Source organism: Bidens hawaiensis, unplaced genomic scaffold (assembly GCF_021521415.1).
Source record: "Bidens hawaiensis isolate Kalapana, Puna unplaced genomic scaffold, B.hawaiensis_p1.1 tig00037791_1, whole genome shotgun sequence".
Classification (NCBI taxonomy): Eukaryota; Viridiplantae; Streptophyta; class Magnoliopsida; order Asterales; family Asteraceae; genus Bidens; species Bidens hawaiensis.
In genome coordinates, this window is record NW_027496620.1 from 91,268 (window position 1) to 105,530 (window position 14,263).

Genomic DNA, 14,263 nt, shown 5'->3' on the forward strand with positions numbered 1-14,263 from the left:
TACTAAACCATTTGACCATTTGGCATTTTTCTTGATAGTTAACCACTTAAGTGTTCTTTTACCAATTATTAGTAATATACGATATACAATGAGTCGACCTGTCTTTATATCAATAGGTTAAATGCGCCATCTTTAATTACAATTTACAGGGTGAACTCAAAGAAGTTGTGTCATGAGATGCACGTATGACTCGGTTGGAATGCTTTGATCGTGCCTTTGAGGACTAGAACCGGACCATGTTTGAGCGTTCTATAATCAATTGATTATTCAATAATCAGTATCAATTCCTGTGATAGTGAAACCTTAGTGACCATTAGAAAAATGTGTTATTATACTTTTACTATTAGTTATTTGATTCAAATTCATTTCATAATTTTATTTAGTTCAATGAAGTCGACAAAAATAGTTAATTCACATGTTATTATCTTTACAAAGCATATTGTGCATTTTTTATAATATCTTTTTGACAAAGTATGTGTAATATTTTTGAAAATATGCACACCACCACTTCATAAAAGAAACATACAAATCATATAATTAAAAGCAATTAAAAAGTAGTAGACCCTCCATGATAACACTTTTTGGAAGAATCATACAAAAACCCTTGCATGTTAAGAAACCTAAAATTAAAGTTCTAAAAAGTTGAAAATACAATATTCTTCACTTTATAAAAGATAGAGAATGAAGAGAATTTAGGTGTGCCTAAACCACCTACGGCACTTCATATTATGAAATAAGTTAGTAAGAAACGAAATTTAAAAGTGTAGATTAGTCGTCGTTCGAGAGGGGATACGAGGCTCGACTGTCGTTTAAGGGTCTGTTCTTGACGAGTGCCTGTTCTTTTCCAAAAAATATTTAGACAATAAAATATTAGACCCTTATTGAATTTTAAGTAACACGGCCCTAATTATTATATAACACATATGAATAATTTATTATCCAGGGTCTATCTTAACTTAAGCCAATAATAGGATTTTGTTTATTGTTATCACAATTATCTTTAATATTTGAGAAAAAGAATTACATATAAGTGTCACCTTTTTTGTACTCGTATGAGGCATCTGAGATCTCGGAGACGACTGCCTGTATAGGAACCATCAGTAAAGTTTACTACATGTCTTTCCGGCGAAGGTCAATTTGTTATGGCATGCCCCATTTTGGTTTCATTTACTAACCTCATTTATGAGTAATATGTATTTCAATTTTCATGTACGAATTATAAATAATTTAAAAATAAGTGTGAATTGTGAGTACCTAAAATAATGAACTTTTGGTTATCACCCAAATCAAATATAATTCATCGTGATAAGCAGCTCTATTTATTTCTGTCCTATAGGTTTTAGGTTTGATTTTTTACCTGTTGATTCAAATGATGGGTTTGTTGGATTAGCTTTGCTACTCGGATTTTTGGTTGAAAAAGTGGATAACCTAGAGGGTTGACTGCGCAAACTGCGACTTTTCCAATACGAGATATTCATCCTAGTCACTATGGGCGTATTTGCCCAATTGACACATCTGAAGGAATAAATGTTGGACTTATTGGATCCTTAGCAATTCATGCGAGGATTGGCCGATGGGGGTCTCTAGAAAGTCCGTTTTATAAAATTTCTGAGAGATCAAAAGGGGTACAGATGCTTTATTTATCACCGGATAGAGATGAATACTATATGGTAGCGGCAGGAAATTCTTTGGCCTTGAATCAGGGTGAATCAAGTAGTATAGTGATTCACGCGGTTCTCACAAAGACCAAGTATATTGGGTCAAAATTGAAATTCTTATTTTGTTTTTACTTTATTTAAAATAAGAATTTAAAATAAGAGAATAAAAATACGTCTTTTTTTGACAAATGATGCCATGTAAAAAGGATTTTTGTATGCTTGTAGCATATAATATTTAGATTAAAAAACAAGTGTTTTACAAATAGTTGATCGATGAACAAATATACTGTTCATATACGTGTCAACCATAAAACAAGGTCTTAAATTCGAATCCGATCCGACTTATTCGTTGGCTGTTAGAAAAAAAAAGAGTTAAGGATGATTTTATCGTACGAGTCATTGACCTATATGTTATACCATTAAAGGAAACTAATAGACCCTTAGAGTTAGGTACATATACATTTATTGACCTTGTGATAGTAGCCATGAAAAGTCATTAGTACCCTTGGGGTATGACTCAATTTATAATTAATTATTGTTATTAATATTTTTTTAACGTCTTAACTCTCAACCACAATTTACCTAAGCTTGGGTCCTCCTTACAATGGTGGTATCCGTATTTCAGAGCTCGCACATGAGAGCGAATTCGAACCTAAAACCCTCCAGGAGAAAATCATAAGTAAAACCTCTTGACTACCCATTAAAATGAGAAATATTAATATTATTACTGTAAATTACAAAAAAAAAAAGTTATCTTATATACTACCCTGTAAAAGTGTATAGTTTTATAAATTGGATGTGGCTCAATGGTTGAGCACTTAATTTACTAGTGATAGGTAGATGGTTCAAACCTCACTACCACCAATTTATATGGGAGATATGAGGGATAACCCTGGCTTGCTAGGGTTCGAGTCCTGATCTCACCCGGTTTTACCGGCTCCGCTGTCGTGCCGTTTGGTGGGCGTGGGGTTGGGTTTTATCCGGTGAATCCCTCAACAGGTGGACCGCTAGGGGCTCCGTCTGTCCGGACTAGTGGCCGGCTCGGGCTATCTTTAGCCAATGGGGTCGCGTACGGAGTACCCGGCGTTACTTAGTTGGCCGTTCAAAAAGAAAAAAATGTATAGTTTTACATAAATATATACTTAACAATATATATGGTTTTGTTAATCGTTTTGTAATAACAAAACGGTGCACATATTATTTCCTTTTATGTTTGGTTGAGTTGAATTATCTTACATTATTATTTATTATTATTATTATTATTATTATTATTATTATCGTTGAAACTGTACCACCAAGTTTATTTCAATTAAATTTAATATTGCACTTTGAAAATAGTCATCTCCATTATTTGTGGCTAGTTTTCAACATGAAATGTTGGCGAGACACATCAAACACCTTTTATTTCGTTGTCATAATAACTTTTACCATTCAATTATTTTATTTATTATATTTGATATTTAAAGTCTAGTAGAATATATTTGAAGTTATCAATTTTTTAAAGAAATATAAGAGCAAAACACTCAACTAAATCTTATATCTACATTTTATAATAAGAACATACAATATTTTGTTACTTATCACTCATATTAACCTTCACAATTTAAAACTAAATCCATAAAATCATTCATTATCATTTATTTATTAATTGATAACTATTAGATACCAATCCAAAAACAAAATAACTAAAGAAATATTCAGATTGTTTTAAATTGTTAATGACCATTTAAAAATGTATATGATAAGTTTATTATGACTTTCGTTTTTCTAAGTTATTAAATAATTTTTTTTCATCAATAGCCCGTATAATATATAAACCAAGCTTGAAGTTGTTGAAAAACGGTGGTGTTTCATGGAATAATTATAATTGCATGTTAGAGATTATGGAAGACGGAAAACGAAAAGGTGTTTGAAGGCAAGCGGATTTTTTTGGAAGAGATGATAAAAGATAAAAACGTTGTTGGCTTTCTTTGGTTCAAATATATATATCTAAACATAAATCACTAGTTGGTTGAATTTGTGTAATTTTGTTTTCATGTAATTTCCTTTATCGGGTGGCTGTCCTCCGGCTTAAGGTTGTAGCTTGTGGCACTGTATTATTGTTTGTGTTGATTGTTCATAAAAGTTTATAGTGTGAAAAAGAGAAATTGTATTTTATTATTTTGTTCTTTTTAAAAAATAAGAAAGGTTAAAAAGGAAAGATTTGTGAGGTATTTGGATGGTTGTGCAAACCTGACTCGACAGTGATGTGTACAATTTTGAGTATGACAAGGCACAGCTTAGAAAAGCCAAACACACCCACTATCTATCTGCCACGTGCCATAAACTATCATCTTAGCTTTCCTTAAAATAATAATAAAATACTTCAAATTACAAAATACATTGCGGGCCCTGAAATATATAAAGCAATAAACAATCATTTTATAGCTATTTAAGAATATTTCACATGATTATTTTATTAACCAAATATTAAAAGTTTTAGAGGTGTACGAAGTTGATAGATAATGAAACTATCATTTCTAACATGGTGTAGTGATAGAAGAACTGAGATTTAATAGAGAATTCGGTTCAATCCTCATAAATAATACATTGGAGGGGGTATGTTGGCTCTAGTGGCGAAGCTTAGACGAGTTTGTCGGGGGCCGGCATCAAATTTTCGGTATAAAGCAGGCAAATTTATACTACGTATATAATTTTCGGACGAAAAAAGGGTCAAATTACACTACCGTGCAAAAAACCCGGGGGGGGGGGGGGGGTGGCTGGCTAAGGAAGCTTCGTCCTCAGGTGGCTCAATGAAGGAAAACTGAGATCTGTGTAATCTCCAGCTCGATCATGAGGGCGTCCGAGTTTTACCACCAGCTGGCCTTCGTGCAGATGAGTTTTCCCGTTACTGGAGATAACTTCGAGGTGCTTAAGGGCCCCGTATGGCTAGGTTGGGCCAGCTGGTGGTGACCTTTTACGCCTATTGGGTCACCATGTACGAAGTACCTAGGCAATCATCTGTTAGTTAGTCGTTTAAAAAAAATAGCTAATGAAACCACTATTTAGGGATTTCTCATGTCATATTTTTATAAATTTATGCATGTTGATCAAGATTTATTAGGAGTACATGAAGATTATGTAAATTTATAATAGCAATTCGAGTAGGGAAACTTGATTTGTTATTGATAATGGCTAATCTGTTTTGATAGGGGTGTCTTGGAGATCATTACCGTCTAACCCGAGTGCCCCCTCATTTAAGGCCAACACCTATGAATACTCGTTCAAAGACACGCTATTTGGGGATTTCTCATATCATATTTCTATTCGCTTAATCATTCATCATTACTTTGATGCCGCTGAAACTAAATACAATGACAGTAATCAAACCTGAATCATATAAAAGAAATCTTTTTCCTACAACTCCTCCACGAACTCGAAAAATTAATAAGTTAAATATTTATTTATTTTTCTTTATTTTAATATTATTTATATATTAATATGTGACCGTTAAAACCCCTTTGGACTCTCCCCTGCTTCACTTCTCACACACACTACAAACACACACTAAATACTCATCAAAGTACTCCACCATTCAATCTTTACAACAACAAAATAAAAAAAAAGTATCAAAATCTGTTCTTTAACTCTCAAAGTCTCAAAGTTCAGCTTTTTAAACAGTAATAATAATCTTTTCTTGCCATGGAAATGGACTTCTGGGGTTCAAGAACTCACTCAGCAAAAAACCATCATTTTCACACACTCCAATCTGGCCGTCACAACAACTCTGGTGACTTAGTCAACCCTTGTTTTTTTTTTACAAATATTTTTTTTATAGATTCAAGTTTTTGTGCTCAGTGGGATAATATTTTGATATGGGGTTGTTGTAATAATAATCTTTATTGAGGAAAAATCAAATCTTTACTGGAAAAATATAATCTTTTTGATAATATTCATCTTTTCAAGATTTTCTTGACTGTGTGTTTACTGTTGAGAAAAATAAGATCTGATCATCCATTTTACTATTTTAGTTATGAAACACAATAATCATAATATTTTGATGTATGAAATTATAGATATTGAAAAAATAACTTTTAATATTTACCTGTCACTCTATTGTCTATTGTAAGATCCTTTTATTGCTGTTAATAAATGATTTATTTGATAAAATAAAATAAAAAAACTTTTTATATAAGTTTGGTTTTGTGGTTCTTGACTGTCTATGGAAAAAATTTGGTTCATTTTGATTTTTTATACAAAATTTCATATTGTTTGTGTTTGACTTTGACCCTCAGTCAACCATATTGTAATTTCATCTAATGGTTTATTGTTTATATCTTTATGCAGATAATCATCTAACAATGGATGAAGATGATGATGTTAGAGCTTGGTTTCCTTGTCCTTTTTGTTACTTTGAAATTGAAATCCCTGTGCTTTGTTGCCATTTGCAAGAAGAACATTGTTTCGATGTCAAAAACGCGGTATTCGTTACTTTTCACAATCTTTTTAATCAAAATTTTAATCAAAAAATGCAATTTTAAGCTTGAATAAATTGCTTGTTTGAGATAAGTTTTTGTTTTAGGTGTGTCCAATATGTGCAGCAAATTTAGGCAAAGATGCAATTGGTCATTTCACATCCCACCATGTCCATTCAATAAAGGTAGTATACATTATACATACATATATAATATTTTGTAACAAGTTTTAACATATTCATTGGTTGGTTATAGAGAAGGAGAAAGTCTCACAAATCAGGGTTGTGGAGTACCGGAGCGGGCCCCACACGAGAAACGACCGACAGGGGAAACGTGAACGAAACCACTCCCGATCCACTCTCGGCTTTTCTGGGCAATGTTCCGTTTTCTGATGTTCAAGAAGAACATATATCTAGTGCAACTTCTCAAGTCAAGAGGTTATATATTATATAACACATAGTCAAGTAGTCAACAGTCTTTGTTAATGTTAAGGGTATGTGTAGTGGGCGAATTTGAGGGGCGAAATCTTTGGTGAACACCGCCCCCAGGCTACAAAGGGGCAGGGTTTTTTTTTTGGGGGGGGGGGGAGGCAGTGGGCGGCGAATCCGGGCGAAATCCGGCGAATAGGGGCGCGAACACCGCCCCCAGGCGAATTGTGGGGCAATAGGGGGGAGGGGGGGTGTTTCTCGCCGGCCTTTGTGTGTGTGTGTGTACAATTATTATATATGTGTGTGTGATATATATATATATATGTATGTATATATATATGGGGCTACAACACCATTACACCCTAAAAACAAAAACCTACCCTTTACCGACTGGGCGTTATGTGATGCAAATCGCCTATTTTGTAATTTCTCCACTACAGATAGCCTTATGGTAATATAACTAATATAAAGTTATAAACATAGGTGGCTCACTTAATGTGTTACATGTGCAGCATAAATAAAGAAGACGAAGTCGAAGATCATGAAGAGAAGACGTATCGCGCAGCATTTGTTCAAGAACTCGTGTACTCAACCGTTTTCTAAAGTTTAGATAAACACCATATGTTAGTAGAGGAAATTAACATAGTATTACTTTAAGTCTTTTGCTACACTTGTGTTGATCATCATGTTGATGATTTCAGTTAAGTGTTAGTAATCCATCATGTCTTTGTAGCAACTTATAATATGAATCAAATTAAAATCTTCATTATAATAATAATAATGCAGCTCATAACAATAATAACATGATATAACATAGCAACATCAAACCACAACTTGATTAAACTAATGAACTAGCAACATGTGTGATATCATAAAGATGTAAAAATAAGTGCATACTGTTTAATGAACAAAACCACTCGATAATCGACTGAATAACACCAGCACCGAAGGTCTTACCACCTTCTCTAAGCGCAAACCGCATACCTTGCTCACAAGCAACCGGCATAATAAGCTCGACCATTTTGACCCGATTACCAGGCATAATCATCTTCGAGTCTTCATAACCAGAACCGGCATGATGTTCTCTCATGGACCCATAAATTTTTGTCTTAGAAGAATAAGTAGTCAAGTATATTACATCTTTATAACCAGAACCATTAAGTCAAAGACAATAGTCACAAAACAATTAACAGAGCTAATGAATATATATTATGAACATCAAGCCATAAGCTTCTATAAGAGTGATTTATAATGCACGAAGTAATCAAATCATTTAACACATTAAGTATTGCCAAAGGGCCTTTTGGTACATTAGACAAAGAAAGCAAAAGTCTATCATTATACTTTTAAAATCTAGTGATCTTTGGCATACATCATTTGGATCTTCGGCTTCTAAATATCAACAACTTGTTATACGTCTATGCGAGGTAAAAGCCTCGCTTGTAGTACAACAAGTTGTGAAATAAACCGGATCGTTTTTTAACACCTTCATACCAGGATGCAAAAAAAGATTGGTACAAAAAAATCGAATGACACGATATGCGTGAAATTCAGTCGTGCTTTGCAAAAGCAACTTAACATGTTAGTTAACTTGAGCAGTTAACCTGTAACTAGTGCTCTCATACTACATGTCAAAGTTTCATATGATTAAAGACCGAATCTCGTGTTTTAGTAGGGGTGCAAACGATCCGAGTCGCTAGCGTGCTACTCGAGCTCGGATTGATAAAAGGCTTGAAGCAAGCCGAGCTTTTATAAAAAACAAAACTCGTTTAGTTATCAAGCTCGAGCCTTGTGTATTTTTAAAGTTTTACCTCTTTTAGACTTCTATGTATTAATTTTACATTGACGGTCGAGCTCAAGCCAAAGCTTAGGCCCATTTAAGGTTTTCTTTAGTATCTTAAAAAGTTTCATCACGCGATACAAATAAATCCGTGAGCTTCGAACGAGCAATGTGGACAATAGTACTTGTTAACATGATGGAATAGAAGTTGCAAATGATATTAACATGACATAAAAGTCTAGCTTAGGATGGTGCCAATAAGCAAGCCCAAAGGGTGTCATGACACCTAAGTCAAATTTCGTATCATTCTGTTCCGTCCAATAAAAGATAATGGGCCATAAGAAACGTCTCACCTAAAAAATATCATCAACGCCTTTTGAACTTTATGGTTGGGCTTGTGAGTTGACCCGTACAACTTTTTAGTTTAATACTTATTTTCTTAAATTATGTTTTATGATAATTTAAACCAATTGAGTGCTTTTTATATACATTTTAATTGTTGTTATAAATTATAATTATAGGGTATTAATATATAACTATTTTGGGTAAAACAATTCATGTTGTGTGAAAGCTTGTGTCGGGTTTGGGGTTCATTTGTCTAACAAGATTAAGAGTTCATGTTAAATTTATGGGTGATTTTTCAATCCATGAATACAACTCATTTAGCACCCCTAATTTTATACGGTGAACTATATATAAAAGTTTGTACATATTGCACGAACCTATTATGCATAAGAAATGTATGAATTCATGTAATTCCGTTTATAATTAAGAACATCCATAACAATAAACCTTCAAAAACCGTTACATCAATTCCCTATAAGATTCCAAACTTCCTTAAATAAAACTCTTAACTTTTTCTACATCAACAAACATCAACGAATTCCTGTTAAAACGTAATAAATTTGTGTACGTGCACGCACGTGTATAAATTATGTTTGTGAGAGAAAGGGTCAACCCCATTCGTCCACTTCAAGTCTGTACCCGGACTTCTCCAACAAACTTCCCACCCACATAAATTAAGGTTCTTTATTTTATTTTTTGTTTTCTTTAAACATCAGTGAAGTTGGTAGTCTACTTCATCCACCTAGATCCAGACGACATCGACATCGACATCATCAATGTTGTTATTGCTCTAACATCTCTTTGTACCTTTGTAGATTTAAATAAGACAATGATGTATTACTTGATGACTTCAAAAGAAATATTTATGTAGTTTAGTTATCATTATAAATTCAAAGTTTTAAATTGTAAATTCTAACTATTAATAAATTAACCATCATTACAAATGTGATGTTTAATTAATTCATAGAAGTTTACAGCTTGAGTGATTCCATCTAAAGTTACACCTTGCATCCCGCTGTCTAGATTCCATTTGCCCACTTTCTTGTTTTTCATATATTTTTTCATAATGTTTTTTTATTATTCTTTAAATAATTTTTCTTTATTGTATTAGATATTTTGTGAACGGCTTTTATTGTGTCAGATAACAATAAAGTTGTTAATTATAATAATGCAAGAATAACTATATTCAAATTATCTTGAAACAATTATTCGAATTTGAAGTTGACAACTTTCCAGATTTAACTAAACATGGCATGTTGCAATTGTATTTAGTTTATTCTTAGTTGTTCATTATTTTCATGTTTGTTTAGAATCTAAAAGTCTATATATTTTCAGATTTTTTTCTACTAGAATTTATATGTGTCTTTGTTCATTTAAATCTTAACAAAGTAGAACAAATAAAAGCTAACATGTATACATTTTATTTATAATAACTTTTTTTTTCCAAAGTGTCTTTTTTTTTTCTGTGTGTATATACTTTTTTTACAGAGTCGGAATATTTATATATGAGAATGTTAATGTACAAATGAAATTAACGTGCTAAACGTGAGAATCAAGTAGAGTAATTATATATATATAAGTAGAGTAATTAATTATGTAATTATACCATAGAGTAATTACATAATCCTCTACTTATATATATAATTACTCTACTTAATTCTCACGTTTAGCACGTTAATTTCATTTGTATTTGATCCAAACACTATTTATATAAATATGTGAGTACATTTAAATATACTTTTATTAACAAAGTAAATTCTTAACAAAGTAAATTCTTAACTAACATGCATGTAAAAGTAAGTTAATTAATAACTAACAAGTTATTAGCAAGAGATAAACCAGGATGAAAGTATGAAACCTTGCATTGTGGTAAGGTGATAGACCTTATAATCTTCCTTAGCACTTATTGCATTAAGGAATCCATAGTCTAAGGTTGTAAAAGAAAGTGTACCTGTCAACAATAGGATTTTCGATGCACGGTCATCTTTGAAAATTTAAATGTTTTGGTTGAGCCTCTTATGAGATTGACCAAACAACTTTTGTGTAATATAAAAGAAAGGTATCCGGCTATCCGTCATTCTTATGAGATTGAGGGTTCGGCTTTCGTGATGGATAAAACATCTAATTTTTAGTAGGATTTGTGAATATGTAAGTTGGTCATTGAAAAAAAACTAATGAAGATGAATTACATAAAAACTATATACAACATTTTTCTATAAACAGAATAAAGAGAGATATCTTATAGTGCAAATTACTCTAAGCCTATTTATAGTAATTTCTCTTTACATAATTTCCAATCACAAAGTGTTGAAAGATAGAATAATTTTTACAGTTACCAGTCAAATTCAAGTGGTTGAGGAGCATGTAACCTCCAATATAAATATATACATTACACAATATAATATAACTAAACAACAGATATCTGGATTTAAAAAAATAATAACAAATTCAATGCACTCACTTTAATTATCTGACTGCTCATCTACCTCCACATTAAACTTTGAACACTTTCTTGTATTCCATCACTACTGACAAACACACATTTCACCCCATAAAACATCCTAAATCTTCTCACATTTTCATCAAACCTTAAACATGCTACAAGACCCTATAGGAATCCCATCTTGTTTCTCATCTGGTGCTGGTGATCAAGACCAATATGCAACGGTCACAAAGTCCGGTCAGACGCTTTTTATGTCTGTTTACAAGACACAAATTGCGGGAAGCTGTCGTTTCATCACCTTCACATGGCTCAAGCATATGCTCCTTCATGGGTTAACGGTCTCCGTTGATGGAGATGTGTCAACAGAGACCGAGTCCACATGCAAGGTGGAGCTAAAGCCTTGGTGCTTTTGGAGAAAACAAGGATCCAAAAGGTTAGTAATAATATTTTATTACATTGTAATTAATAGATAATAAATATTATATTTTTATATTTGTGCAACTGCCATTGGGGGGTGTGCATGAGTTGGTTTGCGTCGGTTGTGGCTCAAAACTATAACTGAGATGTCAGTTAATGAATAAACATAAATATAACTTATTCGTTATTTTGGTTTTGGTTAATCAGTGTTAAGGGTTATAGCATGTTAGTTATGAGCTAATTAACCGTGAAATTGGACCTAGCTAAAAAATAGCTTAAAAGTTAAAACAATATAATTGAGCATTATCTAGGCTTGTAGTTGAAACATTTGATCATGGAATCAATTGCTATTACACATTTTACACATTTTATATATATTAATATTACATGACTTAAAAAAAAATACATGTAATCTATAATATTAGAAAAGTACATATAACCGGTTCGATTCGGCCTTGTCGGGTATGAAAACCATGTTAACCATAATTGACCCATAATTGTCATTTTTCAAAATAATTTTACTGACCTGTTGGTTTTTTGGCATGGTTCGGTTATATCTGTTCCGTTTCATCGGTTAATTTGGTTATGGATCGGTTAATTTGGTTTTTTCAAATCCCTAGCTGCTAGCCCTTTTTGGATAGCAAAACTAAGTCTTTTAAAAACTACATTCAGGTTTAGCATCACAGGTAAAACCTTGGATGTATTCTGGGACCTAAAAGCCGCAAAATTTAACGGTGAGACTGAACCAAGTTCCGAGTATTACGTTGCGGTGGTTTGTGATCAAGAAGTGGTGCTTATGCTAGGCGATTTAAAGAAAGACGCTTATCGAAAAACCGGCTGCAGGCCGGCATTATACGACCCGGTTTTAGTATCAAGAAAAGAACATGTTTTTGGGAAGAAAAAGTTTTCAACAAGATTAAAGTTTCACGAAAAGGGCCGATCTCACGAGCTTTCGATTGAATGCAAGAACAAAGGCGTTGGAGATGCCGTTGCTCCAACGATGGAGATACGAGTAGACGATCGATTAATGGTCAATGTGAAGCATCTACATTGGAAGTTTAGAGGTAATGAATGCCTACATTTTGGTAAAGTGAGAATTGAAGTATATTGGGATGTTCATGATTGGCTTTTTAGTCCTGGTTTAAGGCATGCATTGTTTATATTTAAACTCGCGGTTCCAAATACTTCTATTGCAGTATCAGGACCGTCGTCGCCTTTATCGTTGCCGAGTTCAGGTTCGGTAGATGGGGTTGATCCAAGTGAGTTAAATGAGTTTTGCTTGTTTCTATATGCATGGAAGGTTGAATGAGATGAGATTGTATGTGCCAAAATATTGATACTAAGTGTATATGTATAGTTACATTTAATTTAACGAGGCTACTTATTTTATTTTGTGAGTGCAAATGTTTGTTGATACAATCAAATTGTATCATGAGTTTATGGGATTACACTAATTTGTACATATATTTATGTTTAAAATATGACGGGTTTTGTTTTTTTTTCTAACTTTGAAATATGATGGTTGATGTTGATGATGATAATAATAATTAATAATATGGCATGTGGAGGTGGAGTAGTTAGGTGGCTAGGCTGGTTTTTGTGTTGGAGTGGAAGGGGCCAAAAAAGAGGTCACTTTTTAAGTGGTGGGTCATCCATGGAAATGGGATTCATACTTTTGGAGTTTTGGACCATCAACTTTTACGAAAGGAGTAGTATTTTAGCGATACTTTTATGATTTTCTTTAGGGGTGCTTGTCAGGTCGAGTCTCGTTCGTGATAAAAGTATCGTGTGTGAGCCAGGGTTTTTTCATAGTGGGCCTTTGGTCAGTGGGTTTTCCTTGGAATTGGTGACGGGTTGCGTCACCATCGTTGTCTGCAATTGTGGGCGTGGATGATCTTTTACCAATGGGTATATCTGAGTGGTTGGACTTTGTTGGTCGTTATAAAAAGAAAAAAAGAGACGATGTATAACTTTTTCATGTTTATATCCGACATAAACATTTGATCAATTTAGGAGCTTTTTTTGTGTGTACTTGGCATGCATGATGCAAGATGCACCACAAGAGGATGAAAACTTGCCATTGTAATGCAAATAGGATGACCTCTTCAACCGCATTTACCTTTGATGGGCTGGTGTTGAGGTAGTCATTTCCATTGGCAACCTGTCACAAAACACAAATGAACCTTTATTGTTCTTCAAATAATAAAGGGTTAAAAGAATTCTTGATTAAAATCTGAAATCAAGATGAAACAATACCGATCACCCTCGAAATACATAAACCAACACAGATCATTAACAAGATGATCGGCTAACTAACAACCCAACAAAAAACAATACAAATCGAATATAATTCAGTGTAACCGATATTAAACCCTAATTTGAGAGAAACAATATTTGGAGATGAAAGATCATGAAACAACTCGTAAAGACAATATGAGCTCTCGCACCCTAACACCGTCTCTCAATTCCTTTTTATATGCTCCACATCTCCATCCATGTGAACACAGAAGTCACACAAACGTTCAAGCCCAACTTCTAGACTCCAAGCCCGTTAGTTGTCCAAGCCCATTAGCCGTTGTCCAACTCCAAGTGCAAGCCCATTAACAACATGCAAAATATAAAAATAATGATCATTATAAAAGAAACATTTATAACAAATATATGTGTTTGATATTGAATTGTCATCATATATTTTAACACAACCTCTATGTTTTCATGACAACAAAATGATTATTATT

At 33.1% G+C, this 14,263-nt stretch overlaps 2 protein-coding genes across 2 annotated transcripts; both read left to right on the forward strand.

Moving 5' to 3' along the window:
- Window positions 1-5,300: 5,300 nt before the first annotated feature.
- Window positions 5,301-7,310, forward strand: LOC143589754 (protein DEHYDRATION-INDUCED 19 homolog 5-like). The gene is made up of 5 exons (XM_077070430.1): window positions 5,301-5,427; window positions 5,985-6,118; window positions 6,220-6,297; window positions 6,368-6,549; window positions 7,053-7,310. Exons 1-5 carry the CDS (start codon window positions 5,340-5,342, stop codon window positions 7,141-7,143), a joined length of 573 nt encoding a protein of 190 aa, XP_076926545.1. The 5' UTR covers window positions 5,301-5,339; the 3' UTR covers window positions 7,144-7,310.
- A 3,757-nt stretch (window positions 7,311-11,067) lies between these two features.
- LOC143589755 (uncharacterized) lies at window positions 11,068-12,963 on the forward strand. The gene is made up of 2 exons (XM_077070431.1): window positions 11,068-11,541; window positions 12,198-12,963. The coding sequence occupies exons 1-2, from the start codon at window positions 11,261-11,263 to the stop codon at window positions 12,832-12,834; spliced, it is 918 nt and encodes a 305-aa protein (XP_076926546.1). The 5' UTR covers window positions 11,068-11,260; the 3' UTR covers window positions 12,835-12,963.
- The last annotated feature ends 1,300 nt before the right edge of the window (window positions 12,964-14,263 follow it).

Coding starts and splice junctions, on each gene's coding strand:
- LOC143589755 (XM_077070431.1), top strand. CDS start 11,261: ATGCTACAAGACCCTATAGGAATCCCATCTTGTTTCTCATCTGGTGCT. Junction 11,542..12,197: donor AGAAAACAAGGATCCAAAAG/GTTAGTAATAAT, acceptor AACTACATTCAG/GTTTAGCATCACAGGTAAAA.
- LOC143589754 (XM_077070430.1), top strand. CDS start 5,340: ATGGAAATGGACTTCTGGGGTTCAAGAACTCACTCAGCAAAAAACCAT. Junction 5,428..5,984: donor TGGCCGTCACAACAACTCTG/GTGACTTAGTCA, acceptor ATCTTTATGCAG/ATAATCATCTAACAATGGAT. Junction 6,550..7,052: donor GCAACTTCTCAAGTCAAGAG/GTTATATATTAT, acceptor TTACATGTGCAG/CATAAATAAAGAAGACGAAG.